The sequence below is a fragment of the Nematolebias whitei genome, chromosome 22 (genome assembly GCF_014905685.2).
Source record: "Nematolebias whitei isolate Nwh7 chromosome 22, NemWhi1, whole genome shotgun sequence".
NCBI lineage: Eukaryota > Metazoa > Chordata > Actinopteri > Cyprinodontiformes > Rivulidae > Nematolebias > Nematolebias whitei.
This window is the reverse complement of record NC_056519.1, coordinates 14,189,884-14,206,614: the sequence shown is the minus strand read 5'-3', so window position 1 is coordinate 14,206,614 and position 16,731 is coordinate 14,189,884. Positions and strand designations below refer to the sequence as shown.

The 16,731-nt window shown below is 39.8% G+C and overlaps 1 protein-coding gene across 1 annotated transcript in view; it reads right to left on the bottom strand.

Moving 5' to 3' along the window:
• Positions 1-6,393: 6,393 nt before the first annotated feature.
• snd1 (staphylococcal nuclease and tudor domain containing 1) overlaps positions 6,394-16,731 on the bottom strand; it is a 205,072-nt gene continuing 194,734 nt past the window's right edge. Inside the window, exons 23-24 of the mRNA XM_037696080.1 lie at positions 9,668-9,712; positions 6,394-7,279 (exon numbers count right to left, since the gene is read on the bottom strand). Of these exons, the coding sequence (XP_037552008.1) occupies positions 7,214-7,279; positions 9,668-9,712 (111 nt within the window). The 3' untranslated portion in view covers positions 6,394-7,213. The remainder of the gene's footprint in view (positions 7,280-9,667; positions 9,713-16,731) is intronic.

The window sequence follows — 16,731 nt, the reverse complement described above, 5'->3', positions numbered from 1 at the left end:
AACTTACCTGTTGTACATGACAAGTCCAAGTGCTGCCAAAACTAAAGTGAACCGCTGCTTTCCGAAAACATATCTAAATGAGGCAAATCTATATTGGTTCAAGAAAATGGTAGTTTATAAACTTTTATTTACACGTCAGACAGTTTTGCAGTATTTAAATAAAACTGATATTTAAATTTCATGGTGACTGTCATTCGCATCACGTGGTATGAGGTGGAGCAAAATGCTGCTCATTTACTCACAACAATAGCAAAAACAGAAAAGTATGAAAAAAGAAACTGTATACAGGGATCTAAGATATACACTAAACAATAATGTAATATAATATGGTGTATTAAACAGCAGCCTGAACATGAGTCTGTTGTGAACAGGCAGGTATGAATACAGCAGCTTAAAGGCAAAAAATCAGCAGCATGGATAATCAGCAGCACACAAAGTGGCATTACAATGATCTTTCTGGATGAGTAACAGCTTCAGGGTAGAAGCTGTTCCTCAGTCTAGTGGTTCTACACTTAATGCTTCTCAACCTCCTTCCCGAGGGGAGCAGGGCAAAAAGTGCATGTGCTGGGTGAGTGGGGTCCTTCATGATGCAGGTGGCCCTCTTCCTGCATCTGGAGGTGTAGATGTCTGTGATGGTGGGGAGGCTGACTCCAACAGACTTCTGTGCAGCCTTCACCACTCTCTGCAAAGCTTTTTTTTTTTTATGCAGCTGTGCAGCCTCCATGCCACACGTTGATGCTGGAGCACAGGATGCTCTCCACTGCACACCTGTAGAAGGAGGTCAGGACTGAGCTTCCCATACCAGCTCGCCGCAGCCGCCTGAGGAAGTAGTCTCTGTTGAGCTTTCTTGATCAGGCTGGTGGTGTTGTAGCTCCAGCTGAGGTTCTTGTTCAGGTGCACACCTGAACTTGTAGCTGGATACCACTTCCACTGTAGCTCCTCCTATGTCTGAACATAGGTGCGTTTGCTCCTTCTGAAATCCAATCATCTTCTTCACACTGATGTGGAGGTTGTTCTTCCTGCACCAGCTCTCCAGGTGTTCCACCTCCTGTAGCTGGGCTCATCGTTGTGATGCATCCCACCACCGCTGTATCGTCTGCAAACTTTACAATGTGACAGTCTGGATTAGTAGGTGCACAGTTATGTGAGCAGAGTGAACAGGAGGGGGCTCAACACACAGCCCTGAGGGGAGGATTACGGTGGAGGAGAAGTTGTGGATCCTCCACAGACTGCGGTCTATTGGTTAAGAAATCCAGGACCCAGTTGGACCCATTTACAAACACAAGCAGCAGCTAGCTGTAACACTTCTGGTGCAGTCTGAGTACTTCTGCAAAAATAACTATGTAATGAAAACTTTAGCTGGTGTAAAGATTTGTAAAAACATGTTTGCTAAAGTGCATAAAATATTTGACAGTGGACAGTTTTAGGACCGCATTAATCCATTTTGAGCTCATCCTCTCCCCGTTAGGCTGTCGCTGGAATTCATATCATTCCAGCCGTCTACCCTTGTAGACGTTCATTTGTTCAGATTCTTTCCATGGAAGCCCGCTATAATGTTTCAAAAGATTCAAATGATCCCTAGCCAAGTGTGACTTAGTCCTAAATTTAAATCCACAGCGTTTACTATCATTTTCTACATAACATTTCTTCGTCATAAAAAGCACACACCAATCATAAACATGTTTATTTAGAAACTTTTAGTAGACATTTATCTTTAAATAGTTCACTTTGGCAGATCAACACTGCACATCAATGCTTAAATAACTTTTTTCTTCCCAAGATCCAATGGTTTCTGTGGTTGTTCACATGATTTAAATGTGACTGTCATTATATTCCAGTGTGAACAGTCCATGGCCCAGAAATGACCACATGCTCAGAAAAAGACAAGTCGTCAAAAACACGCTCTGAAGTTGTTTAGCAGTTGGAGTTGACAAAATTATCTGCCATGCTTGTTGTGTCCAGTGTTTACATTTGAGCTTGCCACTTCTCCATTACTCACACACAGAACGTCACTTCTGGGATTGACATAATGGAAGTGAAACAAACTCAGATGTCGATTCTATCACGCTAGTGTCGATACAATCAGACATCGATGTTGGCACGGTGTGTTGTTGTGGACTCAGTCACCCAGAACATGGCAAATCTAACAAGTAACAAACAAAAAAACAGGACTTTTATTTTGTAATCGAAGGCGTTTTGCTTCCCATCTGGGGAACTTTAGCAATTATCAGATTTCCAGGATATAAACTGCACGACTTTGGTACGGTCAACATCTGGACCAATCCACAAATTTACTTTAACACAAAAAAAGTCAGATGAAATGCAATATTTCATCTTGACAGTGATTATTTTGAAAAATATCACATACATATCTGATTTAGTACCACACATGAAAGTGACCTGGGTCTTATTTGAAAATAAATAAATAAATAAATCTGACATTCAGACCATAAAATTAAATAAATAACTATAGCTACTTTGCCTGCAGTAGATCCAGCATTGTAACACCATTGTGTTGTAGGATGAAGCTGACATGTGGGTGTTTCCATCGTCAGTCAAGCGCTTCAGGTGCAGCAGATTAACCAGTTTTAGCTTGACGTTATTTTTTTTTACCACAGCTAACAATGTATTGTCTGATTTCAGTACTTTTGCAAATGAATCAAGCAAGACTGAGAGGAAACTACGAGTTTTCCTTTAATATTCAGTTAAGAGGGTTTGTATTAGTTTAAAGATGGCTACAGAAAGACGTGGAAAGAGATGGTTTAATTTTAAACTCTTGCATAAAAAGATGGCGGGTGATATGCATTCCTTTAAGGATTGCTAAGCCTCTAATTTACCGTACTTGCCGCAGTACACATGCACCGCCGTATAGGTCGTATCAATCCAAATATGTCTAATAAAGAGTAAAAAAATAATAAGTTGCATTGCATCTATTATGCATCACCGCTGACAACCTGGAAAAATGGGCCGGTGTTGTGCCAAATATCGATTGGCTGCGGGAGCGTATACGGGAGGAATTTAACAAGATTAACACTTGAAAACAATTATTTGTTTGATTGACATTATAGCAAAGGTGTGTCTCAGTTGAACTTTTCTTTAATAAATGCATTTTAATGTTCAAATCATTTCACCTGGGTGGAGCAGCGAAATGCAGCTGATTTGACGTTTGCTCCACGAGTTCCGGAGCGAGACAAAGGTTGCTTTGTATGGCAAGCCAAGTGTCTATTTAATAGCCACTTTTATCTATTAATGAGACACTTAGCTTGCCACATTAGTCGAGGGTCCTCTAGCAGCTGAAAATTGTAGTGTTCAATATTTCCCATGTCAGAACGAACGTCGTCAGATCTCAGTCAAAAATTAGGTTATAAATATGGGAAAAAAGAACAAATATGTTGCTTCGCTGTATAAGTCGCAGGACTTGCAAATTTATGCAAAAAGGTGCGACTTATGAGAAAGATTTTGTGCCGCACCTGCAGATGTGGTTGTGCAGCATGGCACCAAATATCTCCTGGTGATTTGCTGCGATTGTGATGTTTGTAAACTTAACTACAAGTTTGCCATCACAAGATGAATGCATTTTAAATTGTTGATGTGAAGCAGAGAGCAGCTCCGACTCGTTTTCTCAGTCCACTCACAGCAGACACTCTAAACTGTCACTCACAAGACGTTAAAACTGATGGATGCTTATTGGCGTTGAAAACATCCACCATACATCTCTTATGTAAATCGGCTTCATTCAAGTCAACTGTAATTGGAGGAGAAGTCTGTATTTCCATGCAGCCGTTCGTTTCATCACGGTGACCTTGATGATGTAATGGGACTCACAAATAAGAGCTGTTGTATTCCATTATGGATGTATCCTCTTTCTGTCTCATTTGGTGGAAATGGGTCCAGAAAATGGGCCTTAAATGGGGTTTAAGGGAGATTTTGTGCAATTTGTGTTAGATTTGTAAAAGCAGGAGCCCTACACCTCACAATAATTTAATGTAAAATGCGGCATTGATCTATACGGCAGCTAGATTAAACATTTATGAGAACTTTATTAGTTTTTTTTGGTAACATGTTGCATATTGCTAGAAGGACTAGATCAAAAATAAGAAATGTGTACATATAGTGCGCACAATACTTAAGACTCTGATTCACCTTGAAAAGGGCCATTTAAACAAATGTTTTCTAAATAGATTAATAAAAATTATGTATGAGACATGTGCTTTAATCCTAATTTTCAGAGATCAAAATCAACTTGCAGTTAAATCTGTAAATATTTATCAGCTTAACGCTAAACATAAAAACATTTAATTTCCCATCATTGTTGAGCAATAACTGAGGATGTGATGAATTGTCAATTATTAAAGAGAAATTAGGACAAGATCTTAATTAGCAATTCTAACAGTAAACTAACACGTTTTTGTTGACACAAAGTTTCACAGTTAATCCGTTTAAAGTGCTCTTTTGGCACAAATGTCTGAATAAAATTAAATGCCTAGTATCACTATAATCACATATCACCCGCTGTATTTAGTGCCAGAACTGTTTGAAATGTTCACTCTATCACTACATCTGGATCTCTATATAGTAGAATATATTGGAGACAGTGCCATGTTTTTACATTTCAAACACTTAAATGCAGCACAAGTCTGGATGTTCCATCAGGTGTTGCATAACAAATATTGGCAAGACGTTTTGAAATACACAGTCTGAGGTGGTGGACAGTATAACTTCACTGGTTTAAACTGAAAAAACGTCCATCCATCCATTATCTTGCACTTATTCCAAAGTCGAGTTGCGGGGGCAGCAGCTTGAGAAGAGAGGCCCAGACATCTCTTTCCACTTCCAGCTCTTCTAGGAGGACACAAAGGTGTTCCCCGGCCAACTGAGACAGTCTCTTCCCAGTTGGACATGCCCAAAGCACCTCCTTAGGAAGGCACCCAGAGGGCATCCTCAACTGGCTCCTCTCAATGTGGAGGAGCAGTGGTTCTACTCCGAGTCTCTCCCGGATAACTGAACTTCTCACCCTATCTTTAAGGGAGAGTCCAGCTACCTTGAGGAGGAAACTCATTTCAACTGCCTGTATCTGTGATCTCAATCTTTCAATCACAACCCAGAGCTCATGATCATAGGTGAGGGTAGGAACATGGACCAACCAGTAAACGGAGAGCTTTGCCTTACAGCTCAACTCCCTCTTCACCACAACAGACCAGCACAGAGTTTGCAATACTGCAGACGCTGTACCAATATTGCTGTCTATGTCACGCTGCATTCTTCCCTCACTCGTGAACAAAATCCCGAGTTACTTTAACTCCTCCACTTGAGGCAGAACCTCATCTTCGACCTGAAGAGAGCAATCCACTCTTTTCCGGTTTAGGACCATGGCCTCAGAATTGGAGGTGCCGATTCTTATCACAGCCGCTTCACATTCGGCTGCAAACCGCTCCATTGAGAGCTGAAGATCACGGCACGATGACGCCAACATCGTCTGCAAAGAGCAGATGGAATCCTGAGGCCACCGAACTGGAATCCCTCTGCCCCCTGGCTGCACCGAGAATTTCTGTCCATAAAAGTTACAGAATCAGTGACAATGGGTGGAGTCAAACTCACACCCTGAAGGGGTCCCACTTACTACCAGAAATGCAAACCAAACGCTTGCACCGTTTGTGTAGGTACCGAACAGCTGTAGCAATGGGCCCCCAAACCCGTACTTGCAGAACCCCGAGGAACACGGTTGAACACCTTCTCCAAGTACACAAAACACTTTAGTTAAGTCTGTTTAAAGAGCTGATCCAGTGTTCCACGTAGTTCCTCCTGGATCTGAGACTGAGAAAACATAATTAATATAATCTGTCTCTATGACATTGATTTTAAAAAGTACTTAACACAATCCCAAACCACAACTGTAAAAAGAATCTTGAATATACCAAATTTACCATTTATCCCCTACAAAATATTTCTGTATGTAGCAAAAACAAGCTACACAGCATTAAATGAATGTGACCTACTTAATACTGAATTACAACTTAGTTTAAAGCTATGCAGCGGACAATTCAAACACAGCCTGTAGAGAAATGACATTTTAATCTAACTTTAAAAATAACATTATTGTGAGAGGTAATGCTCAGAGTTTCTGCAGTCAATGACTCTCATCTACAACCACGCCAAATTTTAAGCCAACAGCTGGAAAAATGACAGGGTTAGTTGGCTGTGGCAGCCATCTTGTATTGATTAGATAATACATCTAATGATTACTTTTTGACAATTTCTTTAACCAGTGGTTCATGAGATTATTTAACAGACACAGGTAAAAACTTCAGCAGATCAAAGCATCCCAACATCACTATCAGTCCTTACATGCTTTTAATTTATATTATTGTACTCTATATAAGATAAAAGCAATGCTTTAGTTTACTTGTTTTTTTTTTTTTATTCAGCAGATTTTTTAATAGAATGCAAAGATTCATTACTTGGAAACAAGTTCAAACACTGTGTCTGATATGGCATACAGAGACAGAAAGAGAAAAGACTGCCAGAGACAGGATCATAACCATTATAAGAATGTAAACTTTATAGAACAAAAGATGATAAAATGCCACATGAAGGCATCCGTATTTACTGGTCATAAAAGTGTGACTTCAAATAAACGACAAAACACTCCCCACAAAAACATCTGCAAAGTGTCACACAGATATACAGTGAAGACAAAAATAAACTCATCCTTTTTTTGTCTGTGTGACTTCACCTACCGGTGGTTTCTAAAATAAATGAATTTACACCTTTTGACTTACTGTCACATTTACAATTAATGTATTAGGGAAGCATTTGTTTGCAGAAAATTGAGTGTTCTTCCCAAAATAGCCGGTCCATTTGAGTAAAGAGGAAAGTGTGAAAAGTATGACTGGCTGAAACACACTTAACTATCATTCCCACAAGGAGGTCACATGGTAAATAGCAGATTGGCAACAGTGCAGGTTGCTCAAGCTAATAAAGGTCGATTAGAAAAGAGTGGAGAATTAGGTTATTATTTAAAGATTTATGTAGCATTGCTAGCTGGATAAAATTTAAAATTCTGCATGATTAGAAGAGAAGCCAGATTGTAGGGATGAAATGTAAAAAAGGAAGAGTGAATAAGTCAACGTTTGTCGTTCAAGTTCATCTCGTCAATGCTTCCTGTCTGTGTTGGTCTTTGGAATGGTGTCAACTTGATGGTCGCTTTTCTCTCTTAACGTCTGTAACCAAACTCATCAGCGTCGTCCGCACGGAAGTCTCCATAGCGCCAGATGTTGAGCTGATGGGAAGATAGACAGATTTTACAGAGTACAATTAGGGGAAATGTGATGAAGATTTATGTAACGTATGCAGGACATTACAGGTTAAATGTTCAAAGAAAAAGTAAAAAAAAAAATGATGGAAGGGTCAGTGTGGGCCATTTATTCTCATCACCATTTAAACAGACTTTTTGTGCTGGCCCATTTCAGTGGGCCTACAATGCCTCAGATAGCATCCAGTCTATTACTTGTCCTGTTCCATACACAGACCTTCTGCATCGCCTCATAAACCACCACTGGCATCCTCTATACAGCCTGAATGGAAAAATGTGTATATTCATGCAAACAATGTAAAATTGTTCAGTATTTTCTGTGTGTGTGAAGCAGCCTGTTTGTGTGGGATTTTTTTTTTTTTGGAGGGAGGCTCTCAGAGGCCTGTGCGCTGAGCTGTTAACGCTGTGATTCATAGCTAATTAGCAACTGCGCTAATTATCAGTAGTTATTAGGATGAATGAAATGAAGCCATTTCCCATTTCTCACATGACTTTGTTTCTCCTCCTCCCAAACACCCTGAAAACATGGCGGTGACTCTGATAGTAATAACAGTCACTACTGTAATCACCTCTGACTGGCTTATTGTCTGAGCTTGCAATAAGTGAACAAAAAGGAGTGACTGCTTTAAAATGTGGAGCCACGATGTTTGGTATGGCACATAAAATGAAATCCAATTTTTTTTTTAAATTTAGAAAAATTTATTTTTTAATATTGTTCTATTCAAATGGGACATTGAGCCCCTTTAATAATTGATATGTTTGCTTAATAACACAAACAGGAGTCAGAAAAAAGAAACAAAATGTAGGCTATTGGTGTGGTACAGATGCACCTCTGAATATCAATTATTACTTGTATCACTGCTCGTTTTGTCGTCTTACTCAATAAAGGCAAGCCGCTTCCAAGGATGGCTGCAGGTAGGGGAAACTTCTGTAAAGCTAAAAGGAAACTGCATCATGGTTGAGCAATTATACCCCCATGCACTGTCTTTTTCAAGTCCCAATAATACAATATTTGTATCCTGTAATATCAACATTTTCAAACCGTTGCAAGTATTAGGCTGGTGGAAATACACAGAAACTACACCTATAACATAGGCTTGTCGCGATAAATAAATCAATTAATCACATGGTTAATGAAAATTATCGACATAATTTTCATGATTTATCGTTTCTTCATGTCTCTCTCTTTCTACTGAAGACACTGGATGACAAAAGACTCAACTGCAGTGCTCTTCACTGACCCCTCCCTTTCTCTTTAAAATCCATTTTAACCATCCAAAATCGTGTTTTTGGATCGTTAAAAGCGGCTAAGCTGAGAAGCTAAGCTAACAAGCTGACCTCGGGAATAAACCTCCATCTTTTCAAGCTCCAAAATTCACGGTTGAAACCTGTGCCTTTGTGTAAAAAGAAAATGAGAACTTGTTTACTGATTTTTTTTTTATTAAAAGCATTGTGTGAAAAATGTTATGCTAAAGAGCACAAATAACCGAGCGTCCGTGAAGTCACGTCAAGGGCCCTCCCTCCCATTTTTCTTAAAGCTGCTCAACTATCCATCCTTTGGTTCAAACAGTCTTATACTACCATCAGGTGGTCAAAAAATGTACTACACCCCAAACAAATCCACATTTCTTCCAAAATTTGACAATTATTGCTAAATTTCAAATTTATCACAATAATTTCTAAGACAATCACCCAGCAAAATGTGTTATCGTGACAGGCCTACTATAGAATTCTAGACTTGCGTGGTAGTTTATTATCTACAGTATTCAGGGTAACTTCAGAAAGTTCAAGACATAAACCATCTGAACTTTATTTTGTAACAGAAGATGTTTCACTTCTCATGCGAGGAGTTTTCTCAATTCAAAGAGCAGAGAATGGGGTTAGAGTTAAAAGCTGAGGTAAGCTAGATACATATGCAGATTGTCCTATCACTTCTGACAATAGGGGTTCATTAGGTGCTCATAAAGAATTTAATGTTCTTTTAGTCTCTACCTGAAAAATTACCCAATTTTTATTGGTGAATCTTATATATATATTTTTTAATCTGAACACTTTTTGTCTGCTTGAGATTGTGTGGACGATCAACCATAAATTGGGCCCTGTTCTCCAGTGTAATTTACTTCCACTTTTTCAAATACACTATGTCACCCCCCAGTTTTAAAGTGCTATAAGTCATAATGGTGTGGCTATCAATGTAATCTGAGACATCTTAGAAAAAAGGCACTTTCTCTGCCATCTATGGGAGAGCAAATGAATTAGTGTTGCGACACATTCTTACTATGGCTGCATAACATTCAACAGAAAAGAGTAAAAAAAATAAAAAAGTAAGATTGTGATTGGTATAAAGTTACTCACTCTGGCACTCTTGGCAGATTCTTGACTGTTCAGATACTCTGTCACCTAAGGCAAAAACAGATGAGTCATTAGCATATCACATAACTGCGTCACACACAGAATTTTAAAAGATTACAGTAAATCAACGCATCTTTTCAACCCGCTTTGCCTCTGGAGATGTTCTCTTTTAAACTTACCTGTAAGGATTTTTTTTTAACAAAGTTCACTTTTTTGTCAAGAGTACTTGAACAGCCTCCATAAAACACTGACTGTAAAGAGCACAGTATTCTCAGAAGATCAACAGGATCAAGATAACACAGACGGTCTGGTTATGTCACTGCAGGGAATGTGGAACCCACAAGCGTGAACAACATTTCCGACGTCACGTTATTGCTCACTTTTTAGGGTCAGTGCTTTTTCCACAGTGAGCCGAGCACTTTGTGCCCAGTCCAACGACTTATGCCATCAAAGTCACTTGAGATGAGCGCAGTTCCTAAACTCTCACACCTACCAGCCTCAGGCCAACACCTCGTCAGTTTGTAGAAGTGACTTCTAACCAAGTGCAGTCATAGGACGCCATAAGGGAGCCATGAGCTAAAGGGGGGTAAGCCCCAAATTGTACTTGTGTCTGAAAATTCTCAGAAAGGCTTTGCGACAGGGGAATCACAGATGTTTGAAAGCACATTGTAAAGTCTCTTGCACAGATATATATTTTTTTTTTGCCTTAAAAATGACTTCATCATAGAATCAGGTTTTAATGTGTCTTCCTACTTGTACTGTAATATAGAATCATGTCCTATAATAACATGCAGAATATCACTAAGCAAAGACTGGACACACAGAGAGGATATGTATTCTTTGATGCTGGGCAAATTGCACTTTTCTCCATTTACGGTATTTAATACTTTGTTGGCATAATGTGACATTGATCAGAATTACAGTAGTGAGTTAAGAAATAACTTTGTAATTCAGGCAATATAAATATAGTTGATTCTCTGGACATACAGAGAAGGCCAGTGTGTGGTGTTGAGCATATTGGCCGCTTCTGCTACAACAGCCATTTAGCCTGATTGAATGAACCGGTGATGAGTCATAGAGCGGGGGGGGGGGGGGGGAGAGGAGGATGGAGACACGGTGCTTGCTGCTGTGGGTACACCGTTAGTGGATGTATGGACCTTGGAGAGCTGGAGTGGCAACGCATCTGGGGTGAAGCTGCCCTTCACCGTTCCAATATCACAGTTTGCATGAGACCCCATCAACACACACGGTCCTTCCACATAGCAACCCAAGAGTATCACTTTCTGTTACTTCAGTATATTTTTGTCAATTTTGTTTATATAACAAACAAATTTAGTCTTTTTTGGATTAGTGCTGACATGTGCATGACAGCAGAAAGAAATTGTCTCTAAACAAAGAACAAAATCAAATTTCACTCGTAGCAAAGAATAGTCCACGTAATGGATTGAATTGTGCTCCGTGTTTTGCCACTGATTATAGCAGCAGATGAGTTGGCGTGCACACAAGCACCAGAACAAGCATGCCAGATGTTAAAACAGTCGAGTGGGATGGGGATGGATGGGACTCTGGAGTTTAATTGCTTAGCTAGCTTGTGCACATAGGTTGATTAGATAGCTATTTGCACTCGGCACAGCCAAGACAACAGACATATAGCTGAAATGGACGAAGGCTGTGTAGAAGCACATCTGAGTGTGTGACTCGGGAAAGTGCTGTGACTGCACAAGGCATCCATCAAAGCCAACTAAAGGAGAGAGTTTTTTGGAAGGCAAAGGGATATGGCATGTTAATCCCACCAGGCAGATGTCACCATATGGTGGACCCAGCCAATGATGTTTCACAGACACGAAAGGCTAGTGATGCCATTTGTGCTTTAGAGAGCTCTCACTGGTCATGGTAACGTCTGTCTTTCCTAAGAGCAGCACTTGGATGTTAGGTGGAGGCTAAAGTGTTGTAGATAAAGGTTGCTTATCTGCCAGTGTGCTGTTGATAATATCTAAAACCGAGAGGAACACAAAAGTGAAAACAGGCACACCAAATAATACATGTTTTATTTAATCTGTACTTTAAAGTTGAGTCTGTTTCAGTGCAAAATGTTTTGCGACAGAGTCAAGAATACTACAGTATAATATGCAAAGATGAAACACAGCCACATTAAAATAAAATAAATCAGTACTCTGATCAGGAGGGTGACTCTCCTGGCTCGCCCTCATCTTTTATCGTTCTCAGTTCAGTGCAATGAACACAACAGCCAATCAGCTGAGCACTGACGACGGCTGGTTTAAATTCGGAACAGCGCTACGTGTCAGGCACCGGATCCTTCATTCACAGCTCCTCTATTGACTCCAGTAGAGAGGCATAATGGCTCATTTATGACACGAGCACATGCAAAACCCACCCAACAGGGCAAAGACAAGGTTTTTTCTCATTCGGGAGACAACTGTGCCATCCAGTAGAGGAAGTATGAAAATGTTGGTGGCAAGACAAAGAAGCAAAGATGATTAAAAATATCAGCAGAGAAGTTCTCGTGGAAAAGGATTTAGGGTAAAAAGCATGATAAGAGTTTGGGTATCAAAGAGCAGCTGGTGACAATGTTTGTCTGGATGACCCAACTGAGCTCCCATATGCTAGACAGATGCCATTATGGCGAGCAGTGGCTATAGACACTGGCAGTAGGTATTACACTGTTTAGCTAAGAATGTAACTGTATGAGTGACCATTGATGTGCATGATCAGTTCTTATTTACAAAAAAACTGCAAGTTTGATTCCAATGTTTAGGTTTTTATAACACAATTGTGTTTAATCGAGTTGATCTTGTACATTTAGGAACAAAATATGCATAAACACCATAAGTCAACTTTCCTGCATGCAGGTAACTATGATGGAAGCCTTGGTGGGAGATCGAATGGAAATGCGAGGCTTTTTGTAAGCTGAACGACAGGTGGTGTGGGCCTGGCAGTTTGGCACTGGTCGATTTGTATGACTGGCTGCAAATCTGCGAGAGTGAGCGCTGGCCCTCGTGCCTTGTCCAGGTGGTGTTCTGGTAAACGTGGTGTGAAAGTGATGGATGCGAGCATGGCCCTTTTTTAACAGGTTGTGAGTGTCTGGTGCGTAGGTGAGCTGCTTGTTTTTCTTCATTTTAAAGCTTGTGAAAGTGATTTGGAATCAAGTACATATCAAATGTAATCAAGGTCTTTAAACTGTGTGTACACCTCCAGTTGTTTCTAATGATACAGCATGTCAGGTGACTGAGACACTACTGAACCAGAAAGGTTGTTGTTTTTTAATTTGCAAATGTATTAACCCTAATCTCTACAAAAAAAAAAAAAAAAAAGTCACTATCACCCTTTTGTCATCATCTGTTTCATCGGTCCTTACTACCATCTCATTCACTCCATCTGCAGTTTAACATCTTTCAGACTGCACTGAAGGCAGAAAACTCTGCACAAACCAGTTCATCATCAGAGCATCTATGGGCACATAACAGCTTTTATGTTTGAAGCTCACACAGTTTTAATTTGAGTGTACTTGGCGGCGAGTTTGTCCTAAGAGACATCTCTCACTCAACATGCCCATGCATGAATACTGCACAGCAAGCAGAAAAGAGGCCAAAGCTTTTGGGGAAGTCTCTTCAGACTTGTCCTCATACAAGTGGTTTGATAGAAAGGAGCTTGTCTTTAAGCACTATGACTAACCAAGGCAAGAATACTAGAAATCTTATGTGTGTGTGGGAAGAGGGAATTCCCAAATGCTGATGAAAATACTGACATGCAACAACTGCAACTTTAAGTAATCTACAAGAATTTGTGAAACGTGTTACAAGTATTGTGTCAATTCTACACTGCTTTGAGATTCACTGCAGCTGATGTGCATGTAAATGATGCAAACATTTCCTCAAGATAGTTTTTGTTTTGCTAAAAATGTTAGGTCACTTATCAAAATCTACCTTTTTATCTTAAAGAATGAGCACATTGTGTGCATGAGTGTCCCCCATCTGAGGAAAACTGGTTTTCATCTAGTTGCCTTCTGTACACCCCCCCAGAAGATCAGACAACTTGGTGGAAACTAATAAGACAAGCCCACCAGCATGGTTTCATAGAGTTAAGAGGTCACACTCATGGAAGACATGTGCACGTGTACCAACAAGTACACTCTAGTGCTCTCCCAAATTAGCTGGAAACAACACATGTAAATAAATCAGGGTTCCCAGCACTTCATGAAAACCCAAGTTTTTCCTGAAATTCCAGGGTTAGGGTTAGTCAGTCACATGACATGCTCATACCATAGCGTCTTAGGTAGAAAGCAGAATGACATCCAGAGATGACAGTAACTAAGTACACTGTAGAAGCAGGACTAAAACTTAATTATACTAGATCCGCATCAAATTTCTTGAGTTATCCCTGATTTTTGATGTTTTTTCAAGGTCGGAGTTTTCCCTGTTTGGTTTGGGAAAAGTGAAAGTCATATGATTTCCAGAGTCGCTGAGAATCTGATAACTACCAGTATTAAGAGTTTTTCTATCTTTCTTCCAGTAAAATATAGTCTGACACTTCCACTCCCCTCCTCTGCGTTTTTAAACCTGCAAGTGATTGGGAAAAATAGTGTGAATCTAAGTATGCACAACATCTGTTGAAGGTGGAACAGTGTGTGTAAAGCAGCGTGCATCAGCTAGGACATGTCAAAAAGGCCGACACAGCAGTGGCGGTAAATGTACTTAATAATGAGCGAGCAGAAAAGATCCATTAAAAGACTTAATCTCTAACTTTACTTGTAAATTAGGTATTGAACCATTGGTGGGGAGAAGTCATGCTGTCACACAGTTGTGGAGCTCAGTGGGATATGTGTTCGTTTTTAAACTTTATTAGGATAAGAAGAACACAACTGATGACATGAATGGGGAGGGCAGCTGCCTGAAAATGTGGAATAATGTTGCAGACATGTCTAAGACCATTTTTAGATGATGTGGTGAAAAGTGTAGGTTTAGGCTGATAAGAATCCAATAGTTTTCTGTTATTATTTTAACTGGTATTCCCCCCCCCCCCCCCATTGTTTAACATTTTTGTTGACCAATGCTTTGTCTAAATAGATTGATAGTCATACATTTTATTTTTGGTTAGGGACAAGAAATGAATGACAATAGCAAGGCTAAATTAAAGTAATTTTTGTTGCCATGCATCTTAAATACTCATTCCCATGAGTAATATAATCAAGGTCCAAAGTCGTGCTTTAACAGTATGATAGCAGTAGACGATGTGATACAAACAAGCTGCAAAACTGCGCTTTGATAAGTGGAACAAGCCATCCCTGCAGGCATCCTATGCGTGAAACTCCAGGCTGATTTCCGGTATGGATTCCCCACATCCAGCTACAGTTCTATCTTCATCCTCACTCACAGATTCCATTAACACAATTACCCTGGTGTGCCATTAACTACAGACGGAGATCTGTGAACTATAAAAGCTGCAAATAAGGCCGTTTGTGTACAAAAAAAAAAAAAAAGAAATATTGCTTAGCATTTTAAGTTGGTCTATGGCAAAAAGAGTCTCCTCTGACCCCTTAAGGCTTTTTACAACTGTATATTGTGCTGCACAATGTTCATATCTAACTATATCTATATCCATCCATCCCTCTCTCCTTCCCTTCATATTATCTATCTATCTATCTATCTATCTATCTATCTATATATATATATATATATATATATATATACACACACACACATATATATGAAAGCCTGTGTGTGAAGTGAATGCAACCACAATACAGAGGAAAAGGATACAAAGACAAAAACATAAAACCATATTTCCCAGGGGGGCTCCTGGGTAATTAAAGATTCCAGGACTCATCTGTTGCTCGCTCTCTAAGGAGGACACCTCACAGCTGTTTTCCTTACAGTCTGCCTTCTGCTGACACACTCAAACACATTGCATTTCAATAAACATTCATAGACACCAGATAAAATACATCTACTCTTGCTATATCTTAATCTGGAGATGAGGCATGGGTCGATAAATGGAGTTGGGACTCTGGTTATTTATAATAACTGTGCCAGCAAAAAAGTGGCAGACATCTGTATTTGTAATTGACTTGTTATTAGTGCACTGGACATTATTAGCTTGTAACGTTAATGAACTTTGCGTGCTAGCAGCGGTATCAGTTAGCGGAGGTGACTGGACAAGACAGCACCAAGTGGCCTGCCACAGTTTGAATCAGTCACGTTGCTGGCAGCTGCTGACAGAAAACACTGGTGAAAAGCAGCCGAGCACAACAGATAGCGCTGCTAACCACACAGCCATCTTCCACTTGAGCTGCCATGACAGACTCATTACATCTTGGACAAAGAAATATCAGGTCTGGGTGCGGTTTTATGTGAGCTGGTCAAAAATAGCTGCTGCAGGCACTTTCTGTGGACCCAATCATGCAGAAAGAAAATATGTTTAAAGTCTATTTGTAATTTTGTTCAGCCGGGTATCTTTTCCTCCCCTGCTATAAAGGAGACAATATTTATGCCTTGTAATTCCACACTATCACTTCAAATAGTAAGAGACATTACAAGCAAAATACAATGTAGTCCCACAGGGCAACATCAGCTGATTCAAGTCGCAAATAATCACACACAACTGCGTTTTAAATCACAGCTCATGATGAGGCCACTGCCAGGTCTGATCTGAGCTGCTCTCTACTCTAATTCCTGAGGATTACTGCTCATCATGACATGGCACTGAATAACAAAATGCAAATTGGAACATGGAAAAGCCACACGATTCTCCTTTCAATCGCTTATTTGAGGGAAGGGAGGTAGGTTAATTTCAGACCTGGGCCAAAAGAAAGAAATAAGATTAAAAAAAGAACAAAATGATGAAATAAAAGCATTGACAACTACATAAGCAAGTAAGTGATAAGAAGAAGTGTGATAAAAATGTGATCTGTGGTACTAGAAAAACACTTTGGTGGTGTTAAAACTGGCAGTGAGATGAAATGCAAGAAATTAGACTTTGAACAATGTGTGGACAAAAACATTAGGAGGGATAAAGAAAGAAGCGCATTAGTGTGTGAGCCAGCGTGGCAT